General features: G+C 40.5%; 1 protein-coding gene across 1 annotated transcript in view; it reads left to right on the top strand.

Moving 5' to 3' along the window:
* SLC22A3 (solute carrier family 22 member 3) overlaps positions 1–15,447 on the top strand; it is a 112,537-nt gene that overhangs the window by 44,079 nt on the left and 53,011 nt on the right. The window contains exons 2-5 of the mRNA XM_004368794.1: positions 1,337–1,440; positions 4,664–4,818; positions 6,291–6,459; positions 7,704–7,821. Of these exons, the coding sequence (XP_004368851.1) occupies positions 1,337–1,440; positions 4,664–4,818; positions 6,291–6,459; positions 7,704–7,821 (546 nt within the window). The remainder of the gene's footprint in view (positions 1–1,336; positions 1,441–4,663; positions 4,819–6,290; positions 6,460–7,703; positions 7,822–15,447) is intronic.

The raw sequence follows: 15,447 nt of genomic DNA, 5'->3' as shown, positions 1-15,447 counted from the left end.
TAAAAATAATTTTTGATGATAGATCACTATGTGATTCTTGGCATATAACTGAGAAGGAGGTCACAGAATTGAGTAACAGTCCTCTAACAAAACTCCTTCTATGCCCATTAATTTATTTATACAGAGAAGGTTTCTTGGCATATGAATTTATAAAAATGAAAAACAGGAATAGAATTGTTATTTATATTGAGCTTTAAGTCATTCTAGTAATAAATAATATTCATCCACAGATTACATGAAGTAACTGGAAAAATAACTGGAACTATAAGAGGTTCATTTCCAACAAAATTTTACTTCTGCAAATAATTATTTATCAAAATGCATGATATCTTATGTTGTTATCAATCGTCCTAAAGTAACTGTAATTATAACCCAATCAGAAAAAATTCTAATATTTAGTGACTACGTTCACAGGAATTTCTTTAAATAATTATGTGTCTATTTCTATACGTAATTTCTTGCACACAGAAAATATGATGAGATAATCAAGAAACTATTTTCCACATCAAATATATTACATTAGGATAAAAATATATGGAAATGAAAATAAGATTTCAAAGACAAGAAATATTGATATAAAATTTTAGACTGTTAAAGAACTTGTTTTTAATGAAGACTTGTTGTTGTTAGTTGCCATTGGTCATGGCGACCTTCTGTATAACAGAACAAAATGTCGCCCAGCCCTGCACCATCTCCATGATCTGTGATATGTTCGAGCCCATTGTTGAGGCTATTGTGTCAGACCAACTCATGGAGGTTTTCCTTTGTCTTCGCTGACCCTCTTTTCTAGCGATTGGTCCTTCCTGTTGCTATGTCCAAAGTAAATGAGACAAAGTCTCACCATCCTAGCTTCTAAGGAACATTTTGATTGTAGTTCTTCTAAGACTGATTTGTTTGTTCTTCCGGCAGTCCGTGATATATTTGATATTCTTCACCAACACCACAGTTCAAATGCATCAATTCTTCTTCTGTCTCCTTTTGCATTGTTCAGCTTTTACATGCATATGAAGAGATTGAAAAGACCATGACTTGGGTCAGGTGCACCTTGGTATCAAATCGCTATGGTTTTAGACCCTAGTGGATACACTTAAAAGAATGATGTAACAGCATTTAAAAAATACTGGACATTGCATCCGTTGCAGTTATTTAAACTTACAGTGAAAAATTTTTTATGTCAGTGTAAAAATGTGCCTGTGACAGGATACATTTTCAAAATTCATATACGCATACGGGAAGTATATGAGCAAAAATGTTTAAAGATCATTGATCTACACAAAACACAAGGTGTTTTAGGATAAAAATTTCAGTAGTCCATGTGTGTTTTCTGTTTTCCCAGTTTAACCTCGTGTGTGTCAATGCTTGGATGCTGGACTTCACCCAAGCCATCCTGAACCTCGGCTTCCTTGCTGGAGCGTTCACCTTAGGCTATGCAGCGGACAGGTGTGTATGGACTTGTCAACACGTCTTACATCATGATAATACAGAATTATCTTAGTTATCTTGTGCTGCCATAACAGAAACGCCACAAGTGGATGACTTTAATGAACAGAAATTTATTTTCTCACAGTTCAGGAGGCTAGAAGTCTGATTTCAGGGCATCGGCTCTAGGGGAAGGCTCTCTCTGTTCACTCTGGTGGAAAATCCTTGTCTCAGCTTCTCTAGCATTCTTGATGTTCCCTGGGGATCTCCACGTGGCCTCTGTCTTTCCCCATTTGTGCTTGCTTCTATGCCTAATCTCCTTCTATATCTCAAAAGTGGTTAGGTTTAAGACACAGCCTACACTGGTATGGCCTCACCATACCAAGGAAAACCCTATTCTCAAATGGAATTACGTCCACAAGTAGAGGGGTTAGGATTCTAACATATTTTGGGGGAACACAAATGGAGATGAAAATGTCTTATGTTAAATACTAGGAAAAAAATATTTTTTGCTAAATTTGTAAAATAAATTAATTCCACCATTCATGGCATTCACCCTTGTTTGGTTTGACTAATTTTTTTCCTTCTTAAATTTCGTCTTCTTAATTCTTTAACTGTACAAAGAGATGGTGTGGTTCCCAGTGGGCCTGAAAACACAGACCCCTAAGGTAGTGACATCATGGTTGGGGTGACAGGTGAGTGTGTGGATCACTGCGGAATAGATCAGATGTGTTTCAGTAACAACTCACTGGTTGTGGTTTGATCAATTTAGTTACAATGTCATAGCCTGCAGATTTGCACAGTCCAAATTGGTTTCACTTAATTTTAAAAAAAGAAATTCTTCTACTTTATTCTTTGAATTTAAAATTTTGGAAAAAAAAAAAAAGATTTTCCAAAAACCATTAAAGGAGTTTTATCTATTATTTAGCCATCATAAATATAACCCGTTAATGGCAGGCATAGTGAGTGTGTGTATTCAAGACAGTCGTGCCTTTCTATTTAAATACTTTTGTTTCAAATATTTTTAACGTTTGTTATTGTGTTCATGTTTTTTACTCTATTCCTTTATTCCAATTTTAACTAGAGCAATACTTGCAATAATCTAGTAACTTCTCATAACCCCTTAGGATGGGGTAGGGAGTCTTGGGCCCTTGGCTGTATGTGGTTTGGTATTGCTCTGGTCGTGCCTGTCCAGCCTTGGTGGATCATGGTGACCATGCCACTCGGTGGTGATGCTAAGGGCGTCTCTTAGAAAACTGTGAACAGCAGTTAATCAGCTAACTCAGGACAATAAAATGCCCCAAATCCTGTAGCCAATCGAAGATCTGAATTTGATCAAACCGGGACAAAATGGGTAGAACCTTACGGTTTCTTCTTCTGTCACTTTCTTTCTCTCTCTCATTTTTTTCTTTCCACTCCCCACAACTCTTCTCTGCATATGAGTTTCTTCCTTATCTTTTTGTATCTAATGCTGTTTCCCCCTTTTCATCCCTTTTATCTGTGTCTTTTTCTACTGTTTCCACTTACAGCCCTTCGAAACTTCATTTGTCTTTCTTAATCTCCCCCACGTATCACTTTCTGCACTAACTGGCTACTTTTGGAATTGAGTTATGCATTCTAAATATTTATTTGCTTAATTTGGTTTTTACCTCTCCTAATTTAAAAATTAGATTTTGCTTCTTCTGCATTTTTCTCTTACACGACCAATAACCGTATCTCCAGAGTAAATTAACTCAGCTAAAGAGACGGGTTTTTCCCTTCTCTGTCCTAGGACTGGATTGAGCATCATCCTCATAGATAATCTGATGCTTTGGGCAGGGTGGGTGAGACCAGGAGAAAGACAGAGCTGTGTCAGGGCTGACTATCTTTCAGCCCTTTCTCTTCTCCCATATCTATGATTTACATCCTTGTAGGAAAGGACAAGAAATAATTTACTAAGCCACACATCTATGAGTGGACAGTGTAGGAAGGGCAGAGAATGAATAAGAAATCTAGATCAACTAAGGCTACTTCTATCTCCACTCCACTGATTGAAGCAAGACACTATGTGTGTGTGTGTGTGTGTGTGTGTGAATTTTGGGGAAATTTCTATGGAAAATGTCATAGAATCAAATCACTTAAAGGTCATTGATGACAACGTTCACCAATTAACATCAGACTCTCAGAATAGTAGGTATGAGACCCTGTTCCCTGTTCCTATTCAATGATAATGTAAATGGGGAAAATAAAAATACGAAAATTAAGAGTAATTCACGATGGTTTTAAACTGTATAGTTTGTAAAGAGCTTTCACATTAGCATTGCATTTGATCCTTTCTACTGTAGAAGAGGTGAAAAAACAAAAACGACCAAAACCTGAATGTCTTGGTTTCTTAGTGCTGCTGTAACAGAAATACCACAAGTGAGGGGGGCCGTTAACAAACAAATTTTTTTTCTCATAGTTTAGGCTAGAAGTCCAAATTCAGGGTGCTGGCTCTAGGGGAAGATTCTCTCTGTCCTCTCCAGAGGAAGTCCTTGTCTCTTGCAACTTCGCTTCCTCAGGTTCTTGACGATCTCCACGAGGCATCAATCTTTCCCCATTTGTGCTGGCTTGCTTCTGTGCCTAACCTGCTCCTTTTATATCTCAGAAGTGATTGGCTTAGAACACACCCTATGAGGATATGGCCTCATTAACATAACAAAGAAAACCTTGTTCTCAAATGGGATTAATTACTTCCACAAGTACAGGAGTTAGGATTTACAACGTATTTTGGGGAGACACAATTCCATCCATAACACACTGAGTTTTGAAGAGCTTAAGAAATTTGTCAAAACAACTGACTGATAGATGGTTGCGCCAGATTCAAGCCCAGGCTGTCAGACTGGAAAGCACCATCTCTGCTTCTTTCTACCTGTTCCTTCTGGTGACTCCACCCACTAAAAATGGCGGCAGGTGTCACAATTGTGCTGCCAGAGAGACTGGGTGTGAGAACAAAAGTTGTTGTCATCTTTTTGGAAACTCCAATCACAAAAGATGCTTTAAGTTTGTAATGTTATTTCAGAGGCATGTGTTTCATTTGTTCTTGTTTTACTATAAAACAAAACTTAGAGTCTCCAGCAATCATCTCCATTATAATGAGGAAATTCTAGAGGACATACTTTCTGTATGTAAAACTTTTCTAGCAATGCTTAAAATGATAAGGTTTTTTCATTGTGTTGAAGAAAATATTTAAGGTGATCTCCTTTTCTCTTTCTTTCTCAAAAAGGTATGGCAGAATAGTCATTTACTTAATATCCTGTTTTGGTGTTGGCCTCACTGGTATTGTGGTGGCATTTGCACCAAATTTCCCTGTGTTCGTGATCTTCCGCTTCCTACAAGGTGTGTTTGGAAAGGGGACATGGATTACTTGCTATGTGATTGGTAAGTGATTGTTACACCTTCTTCTCTGCGTGAGAACTAGGGTTAGATGAGTGTGAAGTACCCAGGTAGTCAGCCTGAATCATGCACCTCTAACGATTACGTGCAATGGGGCTTCACTGCAGCTGCAGTGATTATTTCTACAAAGAGAGCGCAGGGGCAGAATTCTGGTGGCTTTGGAAACTGGAATGCCCCCTTACTTTGGGAACCACGTATGGGACATTATGAAATATGGGGCTGATACTACCTTCCAGCACCACCATACTGTTACCACAGCATTTCTTGTTTTGCCGTACAAGTGGAGGCCTTTTACCATGTGGGAGATATGACCTAAACATCAAAAGTTCATTTAGGAACCTTTGCTATCGTCCATAACTGGAAAGTTAGACCACTGGGTAGGCAAAACGAAAAGTTTCCCCTTAGTCTTTGCTCATAGGACTTGGAAAAGCCCTGACTGCTACCTTTGACTGTATTTTGAGAAGTGTCCAGTATCGGTCACCTGCCTTAGGAAATGAGAAAGCTCGTCTTGGCTTATTGCTTTAGGCTTCCACTCTGTCCCATTGCTACTAGCTGAATCCCAAGCAGTGCCCACTTTGGAGATCATTTGAAGATCTTTCTATGGGTAGGGGAAGGAGAGAGAGTGCTAGGAGGGGTTGATCGTCACCAGCTGATGCAGAGGTGATAACTTTGGATTGTGAGGCATTTTTAAAGACAGCCAAGTTTTGGTGAGTTTCCAAAGTCGTGATCTTAGGGCAACAGTAAGGTAGCATATCCCAGGATCATTAGAATAGAAGAAACCAGGTGGTGGGAAGGAGCGTGGGAGGGAAGGATGCCAGCGACAGAATTGTCTGTTGACTTTTAAAGAAATATCACATAAATGAGAAGTCCAACACTGCAGGGAAGATTTTCATTTAATAGAAACTATCTCGTGATAATGAAAGAGCATTATTTGTAGAGTCGCAGGAGAAAGACCTGGAGATCTGCTTCCATAAAGATTACTGTCAAGAAAACCCTATGCAGCAGTTCTACTCTGTCACATGTGGTTGCTGTGAGTCAGAAATTGACTTGACGGCACCAAACAACAACAAAATGTTTATAATGAATCCCCTAAAGAGACTATCATCTGTAAATATTTCTAGACACAGTGATAAAATTTAGCCAAGTTACTATACTTATGTTTTGGTAATTATAACTACCTTTCAAGATAATCATTGTTTGCGCTTTCCTAAAGCCAGTATGTGTATGTGGTAAATAGTTGTTGATAATTGGCAGAGAGGAGAGTGAAAGAACGGCATGTACATTCTCTGGCAACCACATCTCCATCCTTGCAGCCAGTATGGAAGCCTCAGTGTGTTTAAGAGAACTACAGTAGCTAACAATGTGACTGGTTATGGCAGGTACAATATTTCTTTGACTGTTTATTTTGGAGCTGATCTTGAGCCTCCCCCTAATCTCTTGTATTTGTTTTCTTTCAGTTACAGAAATAGTAGGTTCGAAACAAAGGAGGATTGTGGGAATAGTAATTCAAATGTTCTTCACACTTGGAATCATAATTCTCCCTGGAGTTGCCTACTTTATCCCCAACTGGCAAGGGATCCAGCTGGCCATAACGCTGCCCAACTTTCTCTTCCTCCTGTATTACTGGTAATGTGCTCTTGGTCGTTAATGCATTTACTCCACAGAACTGGCCATCTACTCCCGTAGCCATTACAGCCTAGGAAACCCTATGCGGCAGTTCTGCTCTGTCACATGGGATCACTATGAGTTGAAAATTGACTCGACAGCACCCAACAACAGCAAACCACAGAACTGTAGAATCTATGCTTCCAAGCCAGCATGAAAATCAAGTTGATAAAGGAGAGTTTCTAAAATCTCCACAAACAACCCATGGACTCTGAGAACTCACAGAGGTTAATCATTTGATTAATAGCTGTCATTAAAGTAAATCAATAAAATACGAAAACACAAAATTCTACAGTGTTGTTGCATTATGTTTCATTACTTTGCATTATCTTCATGAAAACTCCAAAGCAACAAACTTTGCCTGCTAATATTTTAACATGCAAATTAAATGTAATCAAATCTATTTGCTTCTCTGATTATTCTATTAAGCATGTTCATGTTACTTGAAACCAAAAAACCAAATCTGTTGCTGTCGATCATTTCCGACTCATAGCGACCCTATAGGACAGAGCAGAACTGCCCCATAAGAGAGAAACTCTCTGAGGAGGAAGAAAATGTTAAGAGCATCAGAAAATTAAGTAATCAAAAGGCTACAGCTGTATGCATTTGATTCTTATTAAAGTAACCCAAACCCAAACGAAACCCATTGCTGTTGAGTCTATTCCGACTCATAGCCACGCTATATATAGGACAGAGCAGAACTGCCCCATAGGGTTTTCAAGGAGCAGCTGGTGGACTTGAACTGCTGACCTTTTAGTTAGCGGCCGAGCTCTTAACCACTTCACCACCATATTAAAGTAAACATATTTTAATCATTCCCGTAATTTTAATATGTGGACAAATCCATTTACGTACACCAAATTCTTAACCTTTTCCTAAATACTCATCAAATCCCAATTCTTTCATATGTGTTATCAAGGACAGTAAATTCTAGAGTAGCCTGGCCTTGTAAGAGCTATGTAATATTGATTATGATTATTGAATATTGAATATGCTTATTTTTATGAGTAATCCAATTATCAAGTTAGCAGTTTTTTGTCCTTCCATTATAAACTTGTGAAGATAATCTACCAGTAAAACTTTTCAGAATCTTCTAAACATGTATCTAATTGCAAGATCCATTTTGAGAGGAAAACTCAAGTCATAAGCTTTTTTAGGTGTTGAAATTCCTAGACATAAGTCCAAGAAGCCTTCTTCTTTGTCAGGGTGGTTCCTGAGTCCCCCCGCTGGCTCATCACTCGGAAGAAAGGCGAGAAAGCATTAAAAATTCTGAGGAGTATTGCCAAATGCAATGGGAAATATCTCTCCTCAAACTACTCGGAGGTAATTGTATTTATTACTAGTAACAAATATGGTTAAAGAGGGTGAATTTATTTCTTTGACATTTATGTACTAAATTTTGTTTCTTAGAATTATATGTATATTACCAAACTTCTAAGTTATTTTTAGTTTGGCTTAGCTAAAAATTTAAAAAAATACAAATACGTTGGAAAGAATCATAAGATGTATGACAGAAGAAATGACTGTGAAGTTGTAACAGCATTACAAACCAAAAAAAACCAAACCCGTTGCCTTTGAGTCCATTTCAACTCATAGCTGAGATTAATTCATTGTTTCAGTCTGTCTTGTAAATAGTTGCACCATTATTGAATTATTCTTTACTTAATGCAGGCCCAGTAGTATTTAATATTTTATCTCTTGACTGTACACACTTTGAATTAAACCTTTTGCTGACGTACAATTTAGTCTAAAGATGCATCTTTAAATTTAGTCTGGGAAACACTATTTATATGAACAAGAGCTTGAGCAGTGATGGAATATTTCCGCCTTTAGATTTACATATACCAGCCTAACCAACTCCCTTCCTCCCTTCCCTTCTCCTTTCTTCCTTCTCTTTTTTCTTTCTTACTCCCTCCCTTCTTTCCTTCCTTCCACAAAGGCGTTTGGGTGCCCCTGTGTCACTGCAGTAAGTAAAACAGGGAGATTAAAAGCCGAGTCTTTGCCCGTGAAAGAAGATTTGATATGTACTTGAAGGTACAACATGTGCATGAAAGGCGGCTCCTGAATAATTAGAGAATAGCATATAAACAAATAAATGACAATGTTTTAGCTGCGAAGACTAAGTGAATGCAAAATAACAGAAGGATTATTATAAAGGCCATGCCATGTTAGAGAAGAATTTTTAGAAAGTATGAATCTTGATTTAAACCTTGAAGAATATTAGGCTGTTAATTTTGTTTTCCTGGTAGCGTTCAGTTTGTTTCTACTAGAAACAGGTTTTGTGGGTTTTATTGCCCACCCGCCCCGCACTCTGGAACTTGGTCGGATATATTAAGGTTTCTACTTTCTTTCTTCATTCTTGAGTTAAGCGTCAAGCAGTAGCTTTACAGAGGTTTCAGCCAACCAGTTGTCACTGTTGCCGGTGGATTACTGATGTACCTTGGTTTACAGATCATAAAACCAAAAAAACCAGTTGCCATCAAGTCGATTTCAACTCATAGCAACCCTAAAGAACAGAGTAGAACTGCCCCCATAGGGTTTCCAAGGAGCAGCTGGTGGATTTGAACTGCCAGCTTTTTAGTTAACAGCCGAGCTCCTAACCACTGTGCCACCAGCGCTCCTTTACAGATCATAGATACCTGGTAAAGATAAAACATGATCTTTTTAACTACTAAGACTAGTCATTTTCTGCCATGCCTTGACTGAGCAAATTTGACCTGTATATTCCTTTTAGGGAGAAAATGTACCCTTGTAGCCTTGTTCTTATCTCACGTTAGCTATCGGTCCTCCAGCTACATCAAAGGTATGATTGTTTGCGTTCAATCTTAATAGCCAAGTGAACATTTTCAGTATTAGTTTAGCAGTGTCCTGAAGATATTTCACATGTAGTCCAAGTGGTGAGCATATGTAAGATCTGAATCAAGAGTACAGAAAGAAATGGTTGTGTGCTGATGGCTTGTTAAATAAAATGTTCCAGAGTCAGCTGCTTTTACATGTCCTGGGTGTGACCAGTCAACACTGTTCCCATACCCACCTACCCAGCTTCTCATTCGTGTGCACTATAGAGACCGTTTCAACAATGCTAAGTAATTAAGTAAGGGTCTTGTTCTACCAGACTGTGCTTGTAGAAGATCTCAGCTATGGAGTCTAGTGGCTTCCAAGTCATTTCAACACTCCCTTTAAGCAGTTCAACAGATGGGCCCACTTAGAAGCCAGCTTTGAAGGCATACTTCCGTTTCCCTAAGGAATTGACTCTAGAATCCGTGCTACCTCTGTTGGCATTTTGTTACTAACGCCAAGTTTTGTTGTTCGGTTTGGTTGTTTAGGGTTTATTTTTCAAAGGAGTTTCCCTTTATTCTTATTCTTTCCTTTTAAATTTTTTCTTATGAAACATTCCTAATGTGCTCAAAAGTAGAGACAATTGTTTAATGCATCCCTGTATGTATGCCACCAGATTCAACAACCACTAACTCAGGAGAAATCTCCTTTTATCTACCACCTACTCCCCCCACCCCCCGCCCCAACGATTATTTAAGAAGCATATCCCAGTCAGTAGGTCATTCCATCTGGTAGTACTTCAGATTGCATCTCTAAAATAGAAACATATAAATGTATGCTTAGCTCTGGGACTATGTGTGCAGTTATCTTCAGAATACTGCTAAATGAGCAGCAATAATAATAATAACAAAAACCCATTGTCATCATGTCAATTCCAACTCATGGCAACCCTATAGGACAGAGTAGAGCTGCCCCGTAGGGTTTCCAAGGCTGTAATCTTTACGGATGCAGACTGCCACATCTTTCTCCCTTGGAGCCACTGGTGGGTTTGATCCGCTGACCTTTCAGTTAACAGCTGAGTGCTTAACCATTACGCCACCAGGGCTGCTAAATGAATAGCAACACAATATCCGTTTGACTCTTAAAATTGAATACAGATATTCATGCCTTTGATCCAGCTGTGAGAGCAGATGGAGAGGGCGGTGATATATGACATATAAAATATAAAAATAACCTCTATACCATTATTCTAAGGAAAAATAATTGACCACGTTCCTTAACATCAAATATCAAGTCAGTGTTTATAATTCCTGATTGTCCTACAATTTTTTACAGCTTGTTTGTTTAATCAGGGTCTTAATAAAGTTCATACAGTGTGATTAGTTGATATTCATTTTTCTTTAATCTCTAGGTTCCTGCTCTGGGTTTTTTTGTCTTTTCCTGCAGCTTCTAGGGGTGAAAAAACCTGTTTGTTTTTCGTGTAGCGTTTTCTGCAGTCTAAATTTTGTTCATTATATCCCTCAGCATCCTTTAACATGTTCTTTGGTCTCTTATAGCTCCTGTAAAGTGGTAGGTGGAGCTAGAGCTTAATTAGATTCAGGTTTGATATTTGTGGCACGATGCTTCGTAAGTGGTTTGCTGCGTTTCCACTGAGAGATCCCGAGTGTCTGCTGCTCTCTCGTTTTGTGCTGTGAACCACCATTGCTAACACAGCCGGCGCGTGGTAATGCAATGGAGGTCACGAGATGACAGTGTTCTCCATCTACCACTCCTTCTTCCTTCTTACTGGAATGCTTATATAAAGACCAACTTTTCCCATCAACTGTTTGGTTACCGAGATAAAGTTCATATAGGAAAGGCAGGATACATGCGTAATTCTTTCTTTCTTTATGTTCAGAATAAGTTCAAAATAATGAGTTGGTTCCCTACATTCTTCAGAGGTGATCACTGAGGTGTGTGTGTGTGTGTGAGCCTCATTATGAACTCCTGAATTTAAGCATATTGTAGGTTTCCATCCTTTGCAGTTATGACCTTTATCGATTTATCTTTACTGATTGATTTTTGCTTTATTGCTTTATTGATGCTCCAGTTGCCCCAGCTTCTTGTTGTCAGTGCCTTGGAGTCTATTCCAACTCATAGCAACCCCATGTGACAGAGTAGAGCTGCCCCATAGGGTTTCCTAGGCTGTAATCTTTATGGGAGCAGATCACCCTGTGTTTCTTCTGTGGAGCCTCTGGTGGGTTTGAACTGCTGACCTTTCGGTTAGCAGCCAAACACTTAACCGTTGTACCACCAGGGCCCCTTCATCTTTGGGCAGAGCAAGCTTGTTTATGTTGATCCCTGAGTCCTTCTGACATGGCTCTAGTAGTTTCTGATCACTTCCTTGCTCTTTAGCCTTTAGTACAATGACATTTTCCAGGCTCATCTTGTACAATTCCAGTCCCCACTTGGAATCACATATTTCTCCAAGGATGCTCTGGTTTTTCAAACAAATGTTCTTCAAACTGAACTTGTCCATCTCTAACCTTTTAAATTATATAGTGTACACAGAAAAGCAAAGTATTATCTTCAAAAAGAGAAATATTTCACATCTCATATTAAAATACCTTGCTAATAGCTGAATTCAGTCATATTATTGATCAAACCATGGTTTTGTATCTCAGAAACCCTTATATTCCGCTACAACGGGATACCAGGCAAAGTACCTCTTTTCAGTAACTCAGGAATATAGGCCAGTGGTGCCGCCATTGTACTTGAACTCCAACACCAGAACCAAACTAGGATCCCATTATAATTTTTGTGTATCTATCATCATGGCTTACATCACTTACTAATATTTTGGCAACTCCAATCCTGCCTACGTTAACATTAGGACCACCATGAAACCTTACGTGTACGTGGTTCCGTTAAACGTTTTACAAAGTTCTTTCATTGACATTAGCTTACATCCTTTCTGCATATATACTCTTCAGGCCCAAAGGCTGAATTGCCCAGAGTTCTCCCTTGACTTCCCGCAGAACCTCTTCCAGTAATTCTTGCCTTGGAGGAAGTTCTCACCGTGTGACTCTATCACCGTGTCAATTACCTCACCCTTCACCGCCAAGACCACCGGTTGTTGTGTCAGCTCCAACTCATGGCGACTCCACGTGTGTCAGAGGAGAACTGTGCTTCATAGGGTTTCCAATGGTTGATTTCTCGGAAGTAGATTGCCAGGGCTTTTTTCTGAGGCACTGCTGGGTGGACTCGAACCTCCAGCTTTTCAGTTAGCAGCCAAGTGCATTAACTATTTGCATCGCCCAGGGACTTGCCTCGTCCTTAAAGACTTCTCCAATTTCCATCTCACCCTAGGGCTGCATAGCAGGGAGTACACAGCATGGGGCTGCACAGCTCCGGGGTGTGCAGAAGCTCAGGGACACACAGCTTGGGGATGCACAGCATGGGAGTACAGTACAGGTTAGAATGAATTTGAAAGAATCTGCTTGGATCTGAAACAGCCCCAGGAGACCTGGTGGCTCGGAGCTCTCTTCTCTTCTAAGAGCTCCAGCCACCGCCCAGCCCTAGCCCATGCCACTGCTGACTCCAGGGATCCTGGTACTTTTTAGGGGGACCCAAGGACCTAGTTTAGAGTCCTTGTGTGGCACAAATGATTAAGTGTGCAGCTGCCAACTGAAAGGTTGGCATTTCGGACCCACCCAGCAGCACTGCAAAAGAAAGACCTGCCTATCTGCTTCTGAAAGGTCACAGCCATTAAAAACCCTATGGAGCACAGTTCTACTCTGCATGCATGAGGTCACCATGAGTCAGAATTGACTTGACAGCAACTGTTTTTTTAAGAACCTAGTTTTATGCCACCCAAGTTTGCTCTGGATTAGAGAAGATAACTGAAATTCATGACAGAGTAGGATTGTAGCGATGCCTAGGGCTTTCCAAATGGAGCACAAGAGAGGAAGTAGGTAGGGTGGAGCAAACGTTCAGCCCGGTGGTCTACTCTGAGGCTTGGTTGTTTTGTGAATGCTGAGTTACCTTTCATTTGGATGTGACTCCTTCTGTAGGTGAGTAAACTCTGGCTCTTGGTCTCGCTGGTCCTTGGTCTTCCACTTGCCAAAGTGCCCGGCTGTTGTCTGACTCTGCGGATGAGATAGCTAGAAATACAGGTGATAAGAACTGTGAGCTCTCTGAATATACCGGCAGTGTAACTGTACTTTCTGCAAAGAGAAGTCCAAAAATCAAAACACAGTACAAAAGAGGTAAGTGATTTGAACTCATGGAAAGTTATGTAGAATTGGAGAGAATCCAAAGAGTGGGTGAGATTTTAAACATTAGTTAACTACCCAATGAAGAGGGGTGCTATTAGACACACAGACGTGTCTTTTAGCATTTTAGCATTCACATACTGTAATTTTTTAAGACACACTTGGAAAAATGGAACCAAACAATGTCAGTCTGCCATAGTTCCCGCACAGGCACAACTTGATGATAATAGTGTCTTGCATCATCTGTAGGAGTGTTCCCCGTCATCTACAACCCACTGGGGCTTGTCGAGAGAGAGGACTGCTTCCTGCCCTGGCTGGGCCCCCGGTTTTGATCGCCGAGCAAAGTTCTTGCGTATTTCTAGTAAAGGTGAAATTTTTCTTTGGCATCAGCTTGACATTACTTCCTACCTGTTATATGTAGGGTGTTGCTCGTTGCCCTGTATCTAGTCACCAACCAGTCAATTCAACTTTCCATTGTCAGATGAGAGATATCTTACAGACTTACAGTACTTCATCTATGGTGAAGGATGCATTGAATGGGACGCGAGTCTGGGAAGCGGCCATTTACTCAGAAGCTGAATGCGTGTGCTTGTCCAGACAGATAAGGAGTGGGCAAGGATTTGAGAGTGCCCAGGCCTTTGATAGCAGTGGATTTGGTCTGTTGTTGGACTTGGTCTGTTACTAAGTAATGGAGAACTGGGGCTGTTTCTTAGTGACCTTTTCACATCATGAGACAGTGTTATCTGTGACAGATTGTATTATTGTTCCCAGCTATTCACTCTCTCTGTGAGAGAATCCGACACCCCACCCCTGCCATGTGACTTGTGGTAGTATCTCTCTGTATGCAACCATATTTCCCCACCCCAGGGTCAAGCTTGGCCACCTGACTTGATTGGGCCAAGGGAGTGGAAGGCAGAGTACCAGATCCAAGCAGAAGCTTTAAGAGGCGTCACGTGTTCCCGACCACTCTCTTGCTCTGTCCCTCTGCCAGGAGAACAGCATATCCCAAATCAGCACTGTTCCTGCAGCCTGGCCCTCGGAATGATAAGACCCGCAGCTGTGACGTGCCTCCTTGGTGTGCTGGCTACTGAGATTTGGGGGTGTTTGTTCTTGCTGCCAAAGCTAACCAGTGCAGCTGCTCATGATAGTACTGGATCAGCTACCAGAGCAAGGTGATTCAACACATTTTTGGTGATTTAGATGATGTCTGTTGCTGGTTGCTGTTGAGTCAATTCCAACTCATGGTGACCCCGTGTGTGCAGAGCAGAACTGCTCCATAGGGTTTTCAAGGCTGTGTGTGACCTTTTAGAAGCAGATCTCTAGACCTGTCCTCTGAGGCACTTCTGGGTGGATTGGAACCACCAACTTTTCAGCTGGTAGTCAAGCACTTAACCATTTGCACCACCCAGGGACTATGAATACAGAACACCAAAGAAGAATTGATGCCTTTGAATTATGACATTGGTGAAGAATATTGATATACCATGGACTGCCAGAAGAATGAACAAATCTGTCTTGGAAGAAGTACAGCCAGAATGCTCCTCGGAAGCAAGGATGGGGAGACTTCGTCTCATATACTTTGAACATGTTATCAGGAGGAACCAGTCCCTGGAGAAGGGCATCTTGCTTGGTAAAGTGGAGGGTCAGTGAAAAAGAGGAAGATCCTTAACGAGATGGATTGACACAGTGGCTGCAATGTTGGGCTCAAGCACAGCAATGATTGCGAGGATGGCGTAGGACTGGGCAGGGTTTCATTCTGTTGTACAGAGGTAGCTGGTTGTGGTTGGTTAGAGTATTATTCAGAGGTTAGAGTATTGTCCAGAAATAGCTACGTCCTCCCCCTCATTTGCACAGGATGAAAATACTTCCCGGCTCCGTTAATGCTGCTCATGGTGTGTAACTTGCATTGGCCTCAGAG

The sequence above is a fragment of the Trichechus manatus genome, unplaced genomic scaffold (assembly GCF_000243295.1).
Source record: "Trichechus manatus latirostris isolate Lorelei unplaced genomic scaffold, TriManLat1.0 scaffold00002, whole genome shotgun sequence".
NCBI lineage: Eukaryota > Metazoa > Chordata > Mammalia > Sirenia > Trichechidae > Trichechus > Trichechus manatus.
Note: the sequence above shows the minus strand (reverse complement) of the source record. Positions and strands in the feature narration are given on the sequence as shown.